Source organism: Eurypyga helias, unplaced genomic scaffold, assembly GCF_000690775.1.
Source record: "Eurypyga helias isolate BGI_N326 unplaced genomic scaffold, ASM69077v1 scaffold27795, whole genome shotgun sequence".
In the NCBI taxonomy this organism is placed as follows: domain Eukaryota; kingdom Metazoa; phylum Chordata; class Aves; order Eurypygiformes; family Eurypygidae; genus Eurypyga; species Eurypyga helias.
The window spans coordinates 14,578-25,610 of record NW_010253806.1 but is presented as its reverse complement, the minus strand read 5'-3'; the positions used below and the strand labels follow the sequence as shown (position 1 = coordinate 25,610).

The following is an 11,033-nucleotide window of genomic DNA, read 5'->3' as shown; positions in this document are numbered from 1 at the left end:
AGGCGAAATAGGTCTGGTGTTACTGGAAGCAAGGCAAAGCTTGGCAGGGTTTGGTTCACGTTGCCAGAGTTCTTCCACTGCACTTCACACTCTGAAGCAAACAGCTTTACTACAAACGTGACTCTTCTGACCATGGTACCCAAGAGAAGCAAATACAAGAATGTGTGCCACCTCAGCTTTTTTTCGTCCTGCATTTAGTGGGTAGACTACTTGCTGTGTGGGTGAAATGCTAAGTGGCATATCATGTAGTTCCTAACCATATCTATGTTTTGAACTGCTTTGTTTAACACAATTAGTTTGTTTTACTGAAGTGTTTGGGGCCAGACAAAACTTGAGTTATTTTGGTTATGAAAATCACTGCTTGTTTGTTCTCTAGAACAGTTCAAGTGGTTAAAAGGGTTAATTCTGTATGGATGTGTATTTTGAACAACTGGAGACTGGAATATTAAAATTCATGTGTTTCAGCTTGTAAATTATTTTTATTACGGAAGGGGGTTTTGCACAACTTCTTTTACCAGAACTTATTAAACTTAGTATTTGTCTTCCATTTGCAGTCTTACTTGTATTGCTTTTCCCGAGTTATTGATACGCTCTTATTTTCTTGCTGTGTTAAAATATCTTTTTATCTTGAGTACTCACTTCTTGTTTCTCTGACGACAATACCTTTCGAAGAGCTCTCTAGTCTAATGCACGTACCTGACAGTCCACTTTATGCTGATCTTTTGTTGTCCTTACCTTCATGCTACTAATGTTTATAGTTTTTATAAGCTGCATTAAGAGCCTTTTCGTAGTTCTTAGTCCCTGTGATAAGTTTTAAAAAACTAGGATCTGCTCTTCTTCCCAGATTAAATTAAATAATGCAGTAATAACTACTTTAAAGCAGTAACATTTGTGTCTTTCTACTTATTCTGTTGCTGCAACTTACTTTTCTCCTAGGTTTTGGAATGATTGATCATTCTTAGAACTGGAAAATATATTTAGATGAGAAATAAGCCTGCTGTATTTTTTTGGGTGTGGGGGGAAACCCTGAAATTTTAAAAAAGCTTTCTATCTGAAGGTTCTTTTACGTTTCTTGTTTGTCATTACATGGATACTGTAAATCTAACAGCAATTTTTTCTGGAGGGTGCTGAACAATATATGCACCTAATAAGTGACATTTCATGCCAGAAGTAAGTTTATCACTGGGACCCCCAATAGTAACTGGGGAGTGTAGAGAAATGCGCTCTAAATGGATTTACTGTGATGGTCTGGAAAGAGCAGTTGTTGCCCGCACTTCCAAGTAACAGCAGCAGTTCAATGAACCATAACTATACTTTGTTACGCCATTGCCTATCGAAACTGATACAGTTCTGTTCTACAAAGCAGTCTGATTCCAGTGCAAAACTGAGATCTTGTAAATTGGAAAGTTTGTCAAAATTAGCGTGTGTAGGGAGGGGAAGTGGGACTAAGTTTTCTTGGCTTGGGGCGGGAGGTTTGGTGTGGGGTTTTGGGTCTTTTTTTTTTTTTGAATGTTGTATGGACTTCTACACCTTGAAGTAGTAGTATTCTCACTGTGTTTGCAGGAGTTACTATGTTATCAAATAACAAGGTGTTTAATTTACAGGGAACAGAATTTTTTTTCCTCATTTTATGTTTGCTTACACTTACTTTTATCAAGTGCAGAATTTGTGTAACTTAAAGGATGTACATTAGAATCTTCCCAGGCAAAACAGTTTGCTGTTGGGTCCAAATATGTGTGTTTCTCCAGTATAATATGTGTGCCTGGGTTTCTTAGATTTTTGATAAAGTAATGTAAAGTTCTTGTTTTAATGGCTTGTATAGACTTGTAGCAAAATTACTTGTGTGCAGCTGTTAATATATGGGAGAGGGACTAAAGGTTTTTCCTTTTCTCATGACTTCTAGATGCCTTGATAACTGTAGATTTAGAAGCTCATGAAGCCATTTTTAAGTTGAAAAGTGTGCAGGGAAGAGGGAAGGTATCTGTTACATACTTCAACTGAACGTATAGATTTCATTTTAAAAGACACTGTCCAAACAAGTAGCTTGTTGGAGGTGGTGGACAAAATGAAACTGGGTTTGTTGGTTTTGGTTTTTTTTCCTTACTGTTCTGACTTTTAATATGAGATGTTACATACATAGTGCTTTCTGTTTCATGAAGGTTTATCAATAGCATTCTCTCTTCCCACTTAAAGCTTCTCTAGCTAAAACTGAATCCTTGAAAAATCTTGATCAGAAAGTGGCTAGACTTTTCCCACTTCAGGCTCCGAGTTCTGCTTTCTTTTCTGCCCCTTTAGTAGGGGTGATTTTACAGTAGTGGTAGTTACTTGGAAAAGCATAGTCATCATAGCTGTTTTACTTTCCTTTTTTCAGTGTTTTGATGGTCTTTGCCTTTTCTTTTTGCAAAGACATTTTTGATGCTGATCTAGTGCTTCTAACAGTTGTTGCATATTATTCTGTGTTTGTATATGGAAAAACCATTAAGGCTTTTTCTGGACATGAAGTGGAAATGACTGAGTTCATTAGTGTTCCTTCTCTGAACAGTGTTTTTGTTCTATGTTCTTTTTTTCCTGAAGGAACTTAGTGACTTAGCCCGTGATCCTCCAGCACAGTGTTCAGCATGTCCCGTTGGAGATGACAGTAAGTAACCTGAAGTTTTATGTTTTACTCTGCTAGCTCAAAGCATATCATGCATAGATAATAACGCAGAGTTTTTCTTTTGTAGTGTTTCATTGGCAAGCTACAATTATGGGACCTGTAAGTATTCTAATTCTTGTGACGTACTATTAAACTAGTAGTTCTTACTCAGGAGGTGACTGGGGGAGGGGGTTTGGTTTACTTTTTTCTTTTTTTCCTCAACTCCCCTTACTGGGCTTTAGTTTTAGAGATATTCCTTGCAGTAACAGAAGGGCGAGGGGGGGAAGCAGGAGGGGCAAATCAGTCTGGTTATTCTATTGCTGGAATGTTTTATGAGGACATGTATTTCAGCTGAAGTGATCTCTAGGACAATATTAGCCATTATCACTTAGTAACTAGAAACTTTGTTTGCTTTTTACTTGCTAAAGTTTGAATCTAGCGTTAACTTAGTAGTAGGAGCTGATCCCAGTGTCAGGAATTATTTGGGATGATGTTGTGTGGGTCATAGAACAGGGAGTCCTTATTTGGTCTGGTGTCATGTACTGAGATCTTGAATACTTTGAGGAATAGAAGGGAAAGTGTCACTGAAATATGAGGTTCTGGTTATGACTGGAGGGAAAAGTCTGTGTTGAATGTTCAGTAAACATCTGAAACCTGAATGTGACTTATTCCTTGTTAAAGAATGCAAATGTTTCCCTTTACTGAAAATTTAACCTGCAAACACTTGACATCTGGAGTTCTCAGGGCTGGTTATCTGTATTTAGAAAACAAAACCTTCTGTAACTTGAGAAGACAAATATCAGATGCCAGTAGACCTGCAGCCACAATGTGATGCTTCTGGTGAGGCTACAGAGTAGGAATTAAATATCAGTGATGCTGAATTGCACTGAATATATATATAGCTACAAGTGTGGTTTTAGGAGATCACTATGAGAAATGTTCTTAATTAGGGGTTCACCTTACTGGTTTTCCATTCCAAAGTCCCAGGTCCTCACTGACTGTAACTAGGTTATCAAAAAAATAAAGTTGTCTAATATCTATAATCATGCTTAAATGGCAAGGAATGTTCTGCACTATACTGAGTATTATTTTACATGGCTGGTGTCTGCATGGTCATAAGGTGTTAAATATCAGTTGAATTTAAGTTGGGATTATTATTTCTAGCTTACCCTTTTGGTTTAATAATGTACAGCTCCTTTTTCCCCCTATGGTTTTTGTGGTGTGAAAAGGTCCGCATTCCTGTGTCAGGATTGGGCTCTATCCTGACAGAAGTGTGGTGCTAGTAGTTCTAGTGCTTCTGTGGTGTTGCTTAGTGCCTTCAATAACAGATGATGACTACAGAACCAATGACCTGACCTTCCACCTCTGCAGTAGGAACTTATACAGGCCGTGGTTTTTCTTAGGTAGATGTAAGAGAGCTTGCATTGGTTTAACACATTCTAAGAGGGTTTTCTGTAATTGCTAGAATGTATCCCCAGAATATGTGCATTAAGAGAGTTGTTTTCTGGCTCCTCAAGACCTCATATAGATCTGTTGACCAAATACAAGAGGTTGTTATCTTGGTTGCTAGGTTTTTAGTGGAGATGGGATAGGGTATAACTTAAATGTCTTCAAGTTTGAGTCCCTTGTCTGGTGTTGCAGAATTTTCATTTTCTGGTGTTTAACTAAGCAAGATGTAGTTATTTCCTTACACTGATGAAAAGTTCTTACAATTAATACGAAAATTTAAATTACAAGTAGTGCAGAAGTGTACTCTGTGTGTCTCAAATTCATTTTCCCTAGCCCTGAGTCTGGAATTAAAAGCATTGTAGGCTTTAGCTTAAATAATGAAATTGTTAGCTCTGTTTCAGAAATTCAGTTGTTTCAAGTAAAAACTTCTTACATCTTTACACTCATGACTAGTAAATTACATAATTCCTACATAGTCATTCCACTTATTCTCTGCTTACTAGCAGCTTTTTTACTTCCACATGTTGCTTTACTGCTAATAGCACTTGAATGAATTATGCCTGTAATTGTTTCCTTGGAGCAGGGAAATGTGAAATACTCTTCCATACTAGATTGCAGTGAATTTGTAATACACCAAGGAAGGAAGAATTCACTTGAGTCTAGGTGGGGGCTTTTTTCTTTGGTGATGCTGGTAGGGTACAGTTTTGTGTTGTTTTTTCAGGGAGCTGTTTGGGTTTTGTTTTCAAGGAACAAGGAGTTAGCTGTGTATTCGTAGGTTTTCTGCGGGGCTGAGCAATGCCTGAGACAAGGACAGAGCTTAGGAGGGAATGGGAGGCCCGTAGAGCTGTTTGTGGCCACTGTAAACTTGAGTGTTTGTAACACATAACCTCCAAACACAGAACTTGAGGTTTTTGAACCTGAGAGGATGCCCACTCTTTTAACATGACTTTTTGGAGCTGTCTCAGAGGCATTTGGATGCTTTTGCCAAGTTGTCTTGAGTGGATTGTCAGAGAAGCTGTTTCTATGAAGCATTAGCTGTGAGGTTCCTACAGAAAGTGACCTGTGTCTTCTGTATCACTTGTCTTAGGAATTATTACTAGAATTTTAATTGCATCTCTCTTGTATTGGTGGATCAAACAGTTCGGTTGTTCAAAAACCATCATCTTCAGTGATATTTAGTCCTAAAGATGACAATAAGAGGATTATTTGTTTGCTTTGACAGAATGACAGTCCATATCAGGGTGGTGTATTCTTCTTGACAATTCACTTTCCTACAGACTACCCTTTCAAACCACCTAAGGTAAGTACTGCTGTCTCATTTGTGAAATTAGTGCTCCTCAAAGAACAGAGTACAGGACAGGAATTGTCGGTGTCTGTGGTAATATTGTCAAGTTGTCAGTTCTTGTCACGCATTCTTACAGTATAATAGATAGCTAGGTCCCTCTCTGACTATCAGAAGAATGGGTATGTTGGCATATATTTTAGGAGCAAATCTGTATTTGTGAATTCTGAATGCCTTGGAATGATTTCTGCTTTTCTTAATTGACAGGAAAACTCATTAGCTTTGTGTTAGTCTAATGGAATTCTTGCTGCAGGGACTGTAACGTATTACAGTGTAGCTGTTTGGGTCCGTCTGTAGCACTGTGACACTGTGGATAGGGATTAACTTGCTGAGTTCCTCAAATCAGTGCACATGGTATCTGTTTAAGAGTTTGGCAGTAATTGTGAAATATGCTTTTTTTTGTAGCTTTATCAGCCACTAGCATTGTCTCCCAATTTTCAGTCAGTATGAAGGTTCACATTTGGAGTGACTGCAGTGTTTGGAATTCTTAGCTCTGTGATAGTAGTGTTACCATGATTCAGGTAATTTTGTCGAGTCTCTTCATCATGATGCAAGCACCTGTGATTAAAACACAGCCTCTTACATGCCCTCTTTCTGTTTGGAATAGTGTCTGGTAACTGGAAACTGAGAGATTGAGGAAACAGAGGTTGGAAACTGAACAGTTTAACTAAATCTTTCTATTTTAGAGTAAATTGACTTGACTAAGACCTTGACTGAGAAGGGTGACATCACAGACTGATAGACTTTGTTGTTGTTGTTGCAGGTTGCATTTACAACAAGAATCTATCATCCAAATATTAACAGTAATGGCAGCATTTGTCTTGATATTCTAAGATCACAGTGGTCTCCTGCTTTAACTATTTCTAAAGGTAACTCTTGTGACAGAAATGTTTCCAGTGTTGGATACCGTGCTATTAGCTTTGACTGTCTTGTTCTTACCTGTCTCTTGATTTCCCTTACTCATTCTAGCCTGTGTTTTGCCAATTTGAGAATGATATCTTACTGTGTTTTTAATGGGTATTTGCTTTTCTAACACCACCTGCTACATGGCTGCCTAAGGCCTTGTCTGGCCACTTACTTGCTTCAGTATTCTTAGCAGAGCTTACTAGCTTGGTCCCAGAGGAATCTTGCCAGCATTTGGATTGAAACAGGCCTGTGGTGGTGTATTTGAGCAAAGGCTGAGAAACTGCTTGTTTGCAGCTGTCCATGTAGATACACACTTGCATATTAATTGAGATTAATTTAAAGTCAGTTTTTATTAATGAAATCTGTGTAGTCTTTTTTTTTTTGACTGAGTCAGACTAGAATTACATGCAGAGTTATATTAGTGTATCTGTGGTACATGAAAACAAGAAAACTGTTATTGATACATGTTGCTTTCTGCTGCACTAGCATTCTATTACATCATGAACTAAACCTACTGATTTTACTTCAGGAGAAACTGATGTTGTGCTCCAATAGAAGCTTTGTAGCTTTCTTTATTCTACTACAGTAAATAGCAGTTAATGCTCAAATGTTTTCCTGACAATCAAATTTTGGTTTGTCTCAAAGCCACTGGTGACTGTAGCTTTCAAACATCCATCACTGTTCCTTTGTCTATAATAACTTGCAAACCTAATCCTTGGACAGAGAAGAATTGTGATTTGAATGTGGATTCCCTGTATTTTAATGCCATCACTACTGATTTTCTTTCAAAGCTGCTGTGAGAGGATGAAGTTTCACAACATATGTATAATTCCATCAGTGCAGACCAGGGTATTGCTACTTTAACACAGAAAGAATTCAGTCTGGGTTTTTTAAATTGAAGATGTATAGTTTTAGGGGTTAAAACCATGGAATATGCCGGTCTTTTGAATACATAACATGCTTTTGTTGGCTGCTATGTTGCATCATAGTGCAGGGGACAACAGTGCTGTTCTTGTGTGTGCTTATTGACTAAGTATTGGGAAATAAGAAACATAGTTCTTGAGACCTTTTAAGTCATTCTGGGCTTGTTAGGGTGGGTTACAAATTTATTTTGGCTATATATCAGCAAAAGGCTTTATAGATTCTCCCCTGTGCCAAATTTGTGCTAATGCAAAGTTCTGTGCTACATTGTTTCTGAGATTGTTGCTCCTGTTTTGCTATTGAGAATTGTGGTTTTTTTTACAGTTCTCTTATCCATCTGTTCACTGTTATGTGACCCAAATCCAGATGACCCACTAGTGCCAGAGATTGCACGTATCTATAAAACAGACAGAGACAAGTAAGTACAGAGTTGCGTAAGACTAGTATCTTAAACTTTGTGAGAGTGCATTGTCAGACAGCGATTGTGTTGAGTGAGCCTTTTGTGAAAATCTGGGATGGAGAGGAAGCGTGTCTAAGAAGTAACTATTATTGGTAGTGCATAATCTAAAAACAAAGGGGCTTAGCATCTTTGAAGTTGTGGGTGAAAGAGACAATCTTTTTCACATGGGTGGCAATATTTTAAAGTATGTATTGCCTGTTTTTCTGCTTACCATGCATAAATAGAATATAGTTAGATCTTCATATTGAGGAAAAGGTAGCTTTGTTATTTTGGTGCTTTCTTTTGGTAATAGTTTGGCCTTTAATTTTGGTGCTTCCCTTGAAAAAAGGCTTCATAACTTTTTTTCTCTCTGTTAAAACACCTTGGTTTTTTCCTTGTTTTCCACATTTTGCACAGATAGAATTATGTGAAGTAGACTTCGTTTTTTATATATTTACATATTAATGCTAAATGTATTTGTCCAATTAGGTACAATAGGTTAGCAAGACAGTGGACAGAGAAATACGCTATGCTGTAGGGTAAGAATATCTGTGCATTATGGTGCATTTAACAAATTGTGAAACTTGTCAGCACTTGGGTGCTGCATGCTCCAAGGCATTGGGTTTAGCTAACATAATGGATGCACCAGTTACTGAACTTGGTATTTAACAGCTTGATCTGTGGTTAGTGTGAAATGTATTGGCTAGTCACTGTTTCTCACAGGTACTGCTCTTGCATGGCCAAAACAAAAAGATAGTATGAAATAATTACCAAGTTTTGAGCCAGCTTGTCAACTTGTTCTGTTAAGTACTTACCCAGATTTGGTTAGAATTTTGTTAAAAGTGATGCCCTATAGTGAGAGCTCATACACAGACATCTGTGAATTTAGACAACCCAAATTTCAACCTTTTATTGTTCAGCAGTGTCTACATGTAAGCTAGGGAAATGTATGGGGATTATGTTCTGCTTGATTAGTTCAAAATTAACTTCTTACTGACAAGCATGGAGTTAAGTATAAACTAATTGTCAGCTCAATTCCTGTGGAAGTAGTGTACTTAAATATTCTTCTGATGTCCTTTTTCAAATTTTTGAGCAGTATATTCATGTGGAAAGAGAATACTAAGTGTGGAGAAATGCTTAGTGTTGTTTTACTCTAAAATGGGAAATTTGACATTCTGTATCCAATGATAACTATTAATCAAGTAATCGTTACTTATGGCATGTGATGCTCCATAATCGTTACCTAAGGGCAATATTTAAACAAAGTACTCCCCTTGCCTTTCCCACCCCAGGTGGTCTTTATTCCTTCTCCTTCAGTAGTTTTTCTTCTAGCAAATCTTCTTGTTTAGATCTGAAGTGTTTCATATAAATTGGAGAGTATCTGAGTTAGTCTAGGGAGGAATTTGTTCATTTTTTTCAGTTCAAGTATAGCTTAACATAGAAAGAGACTTCTTCGTGTGACAAGAATGAGGAAGTGGGGATAAAGTGATGCTTAATCATTAACTGTTTAGGAAATTGTCATTTTTATGCGGACGCTAACTCAGTTCCTGGTTTTGTTTGCAGGTACAACAGAATATCTCGGGAATGGACTCAGAAGTATGCCATGTGATGCTACCTTAAAGTCAAAATAACCTGCATTATAGCTGGAATAAACTTTAAATTACTGTTCCTTTTTTGATTTTCTTATCCGGCTGCTCCCCTATCAGACCTCATCTTTTTTATTTTTTTTGTTTACCTCCTTCCATTCATGCACATGCTCATCTGAGAAGACTTTAGTTCTTCCAGCTTTGGACAATAACTGCTTTTAGAATCTGTAAAGTAGTTACACAAGAACAATTGCCCAAGATTCAGAATTTTTTTTTAATGGAGCATGTGTATTATGTGGCCAATGTCTTCATTCTAACTTGGTTATGAGATTAAAAGCAAACATTCCTCACTGCTCTAACAGATACTGAAGAATACCACCTGAAGGGGGGAGGGGAGATGGATGTTCAGTTTTCTCCCATCAAAGAAGTAACATTGCTGTAGCAACATCCATCTTGTTCCAAACCTTCCAGTGTTAGAGAACTGAGGTTTTATTATATAGTTTTGCTCATAACTGATGTGTCTGGAGAATTGGTACTGAATCTATAGCATCAGCAGAACAGAAAATGTGATGTATCTTATGCATGTCAATAAAGGAATGACCAGTTCTTGTTTTACAGAGAATGGAAATTGGAAGTCAAACATCCCTTGTATTCCAAAATAGGGTCTAAGAACATTTTTGTAATTCATTTAAATTTTGTTAGGAGGCTTGGAGCTATTAGTTAATCTGTCTTCCAAAACACTGTTTAATATAGCACTGAATAAATGATGCAAGTTGTCAATGGATGAGTGATCAACTAATAGCTCTACTAGTAATTGATTTATTTTCTTCAATAAAGTTGCATAAACCAATGAGTTAGCTGCCTGGATTAATCAATATGGGAAACAAAATCTTTTGTAAAAGCAAAGCTGGTTTTTGTATATACTGTTGGGATTTGCCTCATTGTTTAACATCAAATAATGATGTAAAGTTCAATAGAGTGAATCTTTTGCCATTTTCAGTTATAATGCTCAGTCTGTTGCAGGTTGACACATTGTTCGGCCTGACGTATGCAGAATTAATAAGCTAACATAGTAGTGTAGCCTTAGTAGTGTGCTACACTTGGTGCTGGGAGCCCAGTGTTCAAGGATGGACGAGGGACCCAGCAGAACTGAAGTGGTGTATTGTGGAGATGCTTCCTGATGCACCTGTGTTTGCTGACTGAGAACCTTTTTCTTCACCTTGTACACTTGACAGCTGGAAGATCTTAATGTGGGAGTAATGATGAGGCAAAAAAAATATAAAATAAAATACTGTTTTGGTGTGAGAATTGTCATGAGGCTGTGTTGAAGTGACTTCTGTGGGATGTTGTTACCATTGAAAAGGACTTGTTCAGCCATGCTGCCATTTACATTGATGACTATTTTAATGCAACAGACACTTTCCTCATGTCAGGTGACTTAACGTGAATAAAGATTCATTGCTATTGGATTTTTGTTCTACAGGAAACATTGTCTTGTGCCATTAGTTTATCTTTGCAGCAACAAGGGCATTACTAAATATCCGGCTCTCCTCTTTCCTGCCACCCTCCTTCATATTTTTCCTTGTTTGGTTGGGTTTTTTTGTTTGTTTTTGGTCTCCATTCTTAACATCCGTAGCTTCATTTTCTCTAGTCTTGTACTATCGATTTATTGTGCATCTGTGACTTCGCACTGGCACCACTTTTGCACTGCTTATAGTTATGTACATTCTGATTCCTTGTCCCCACATGGATGTG

The 11,033-nt window shown here is 37.4% G+C and overlaps 1 protein-coding gene across 1 annotated transcript; it reads left to right on the top strand.

Annotated features, from left to right (window-relative positions):
- The first annotated feature begins 2,574 nt into the window (after positions 1-2,574).
- On the top strand, positions 2,575-10,760 carry LOC104504459 (ubiquitin-conjugating enzyme E2 D3). The gene is made up of 6 exons (XM_010152797.1): positions 2,575-2,638; positions 2,724-2,755; positions 5,307-5,384; positions 6,190-6,295; positions 7,578-7,671; positions 9,256-10,760. Coding segments are annotated over exons 1-6 (357 nt in total). The 5' UTR covers positions 2,575-2,637; the 3' UTR covers positions 9,302-10,760.
- The last annotated feature ends 273 nt before the right edge of the window (positions 10,761-11,033 follow it).

Coding starts and splice junctions, on each gene's coding strand:
- LOC104504459 (XM_010152797.1), top strand. Junction 2,756..5,306: donor AAGCTACAATTATGGGACCT/GTAAGTATTCTA, acceptor TTGCTTTGACAG/AATGACAGTCCATATCAGGG. Junction 6,296..7,577: donor TGCTTTAACTATTTCTAAAG/GTAACTCTTGTG, acceptor TTTTTTTTACAG/TTCTCTTATCCATCTGTTCA.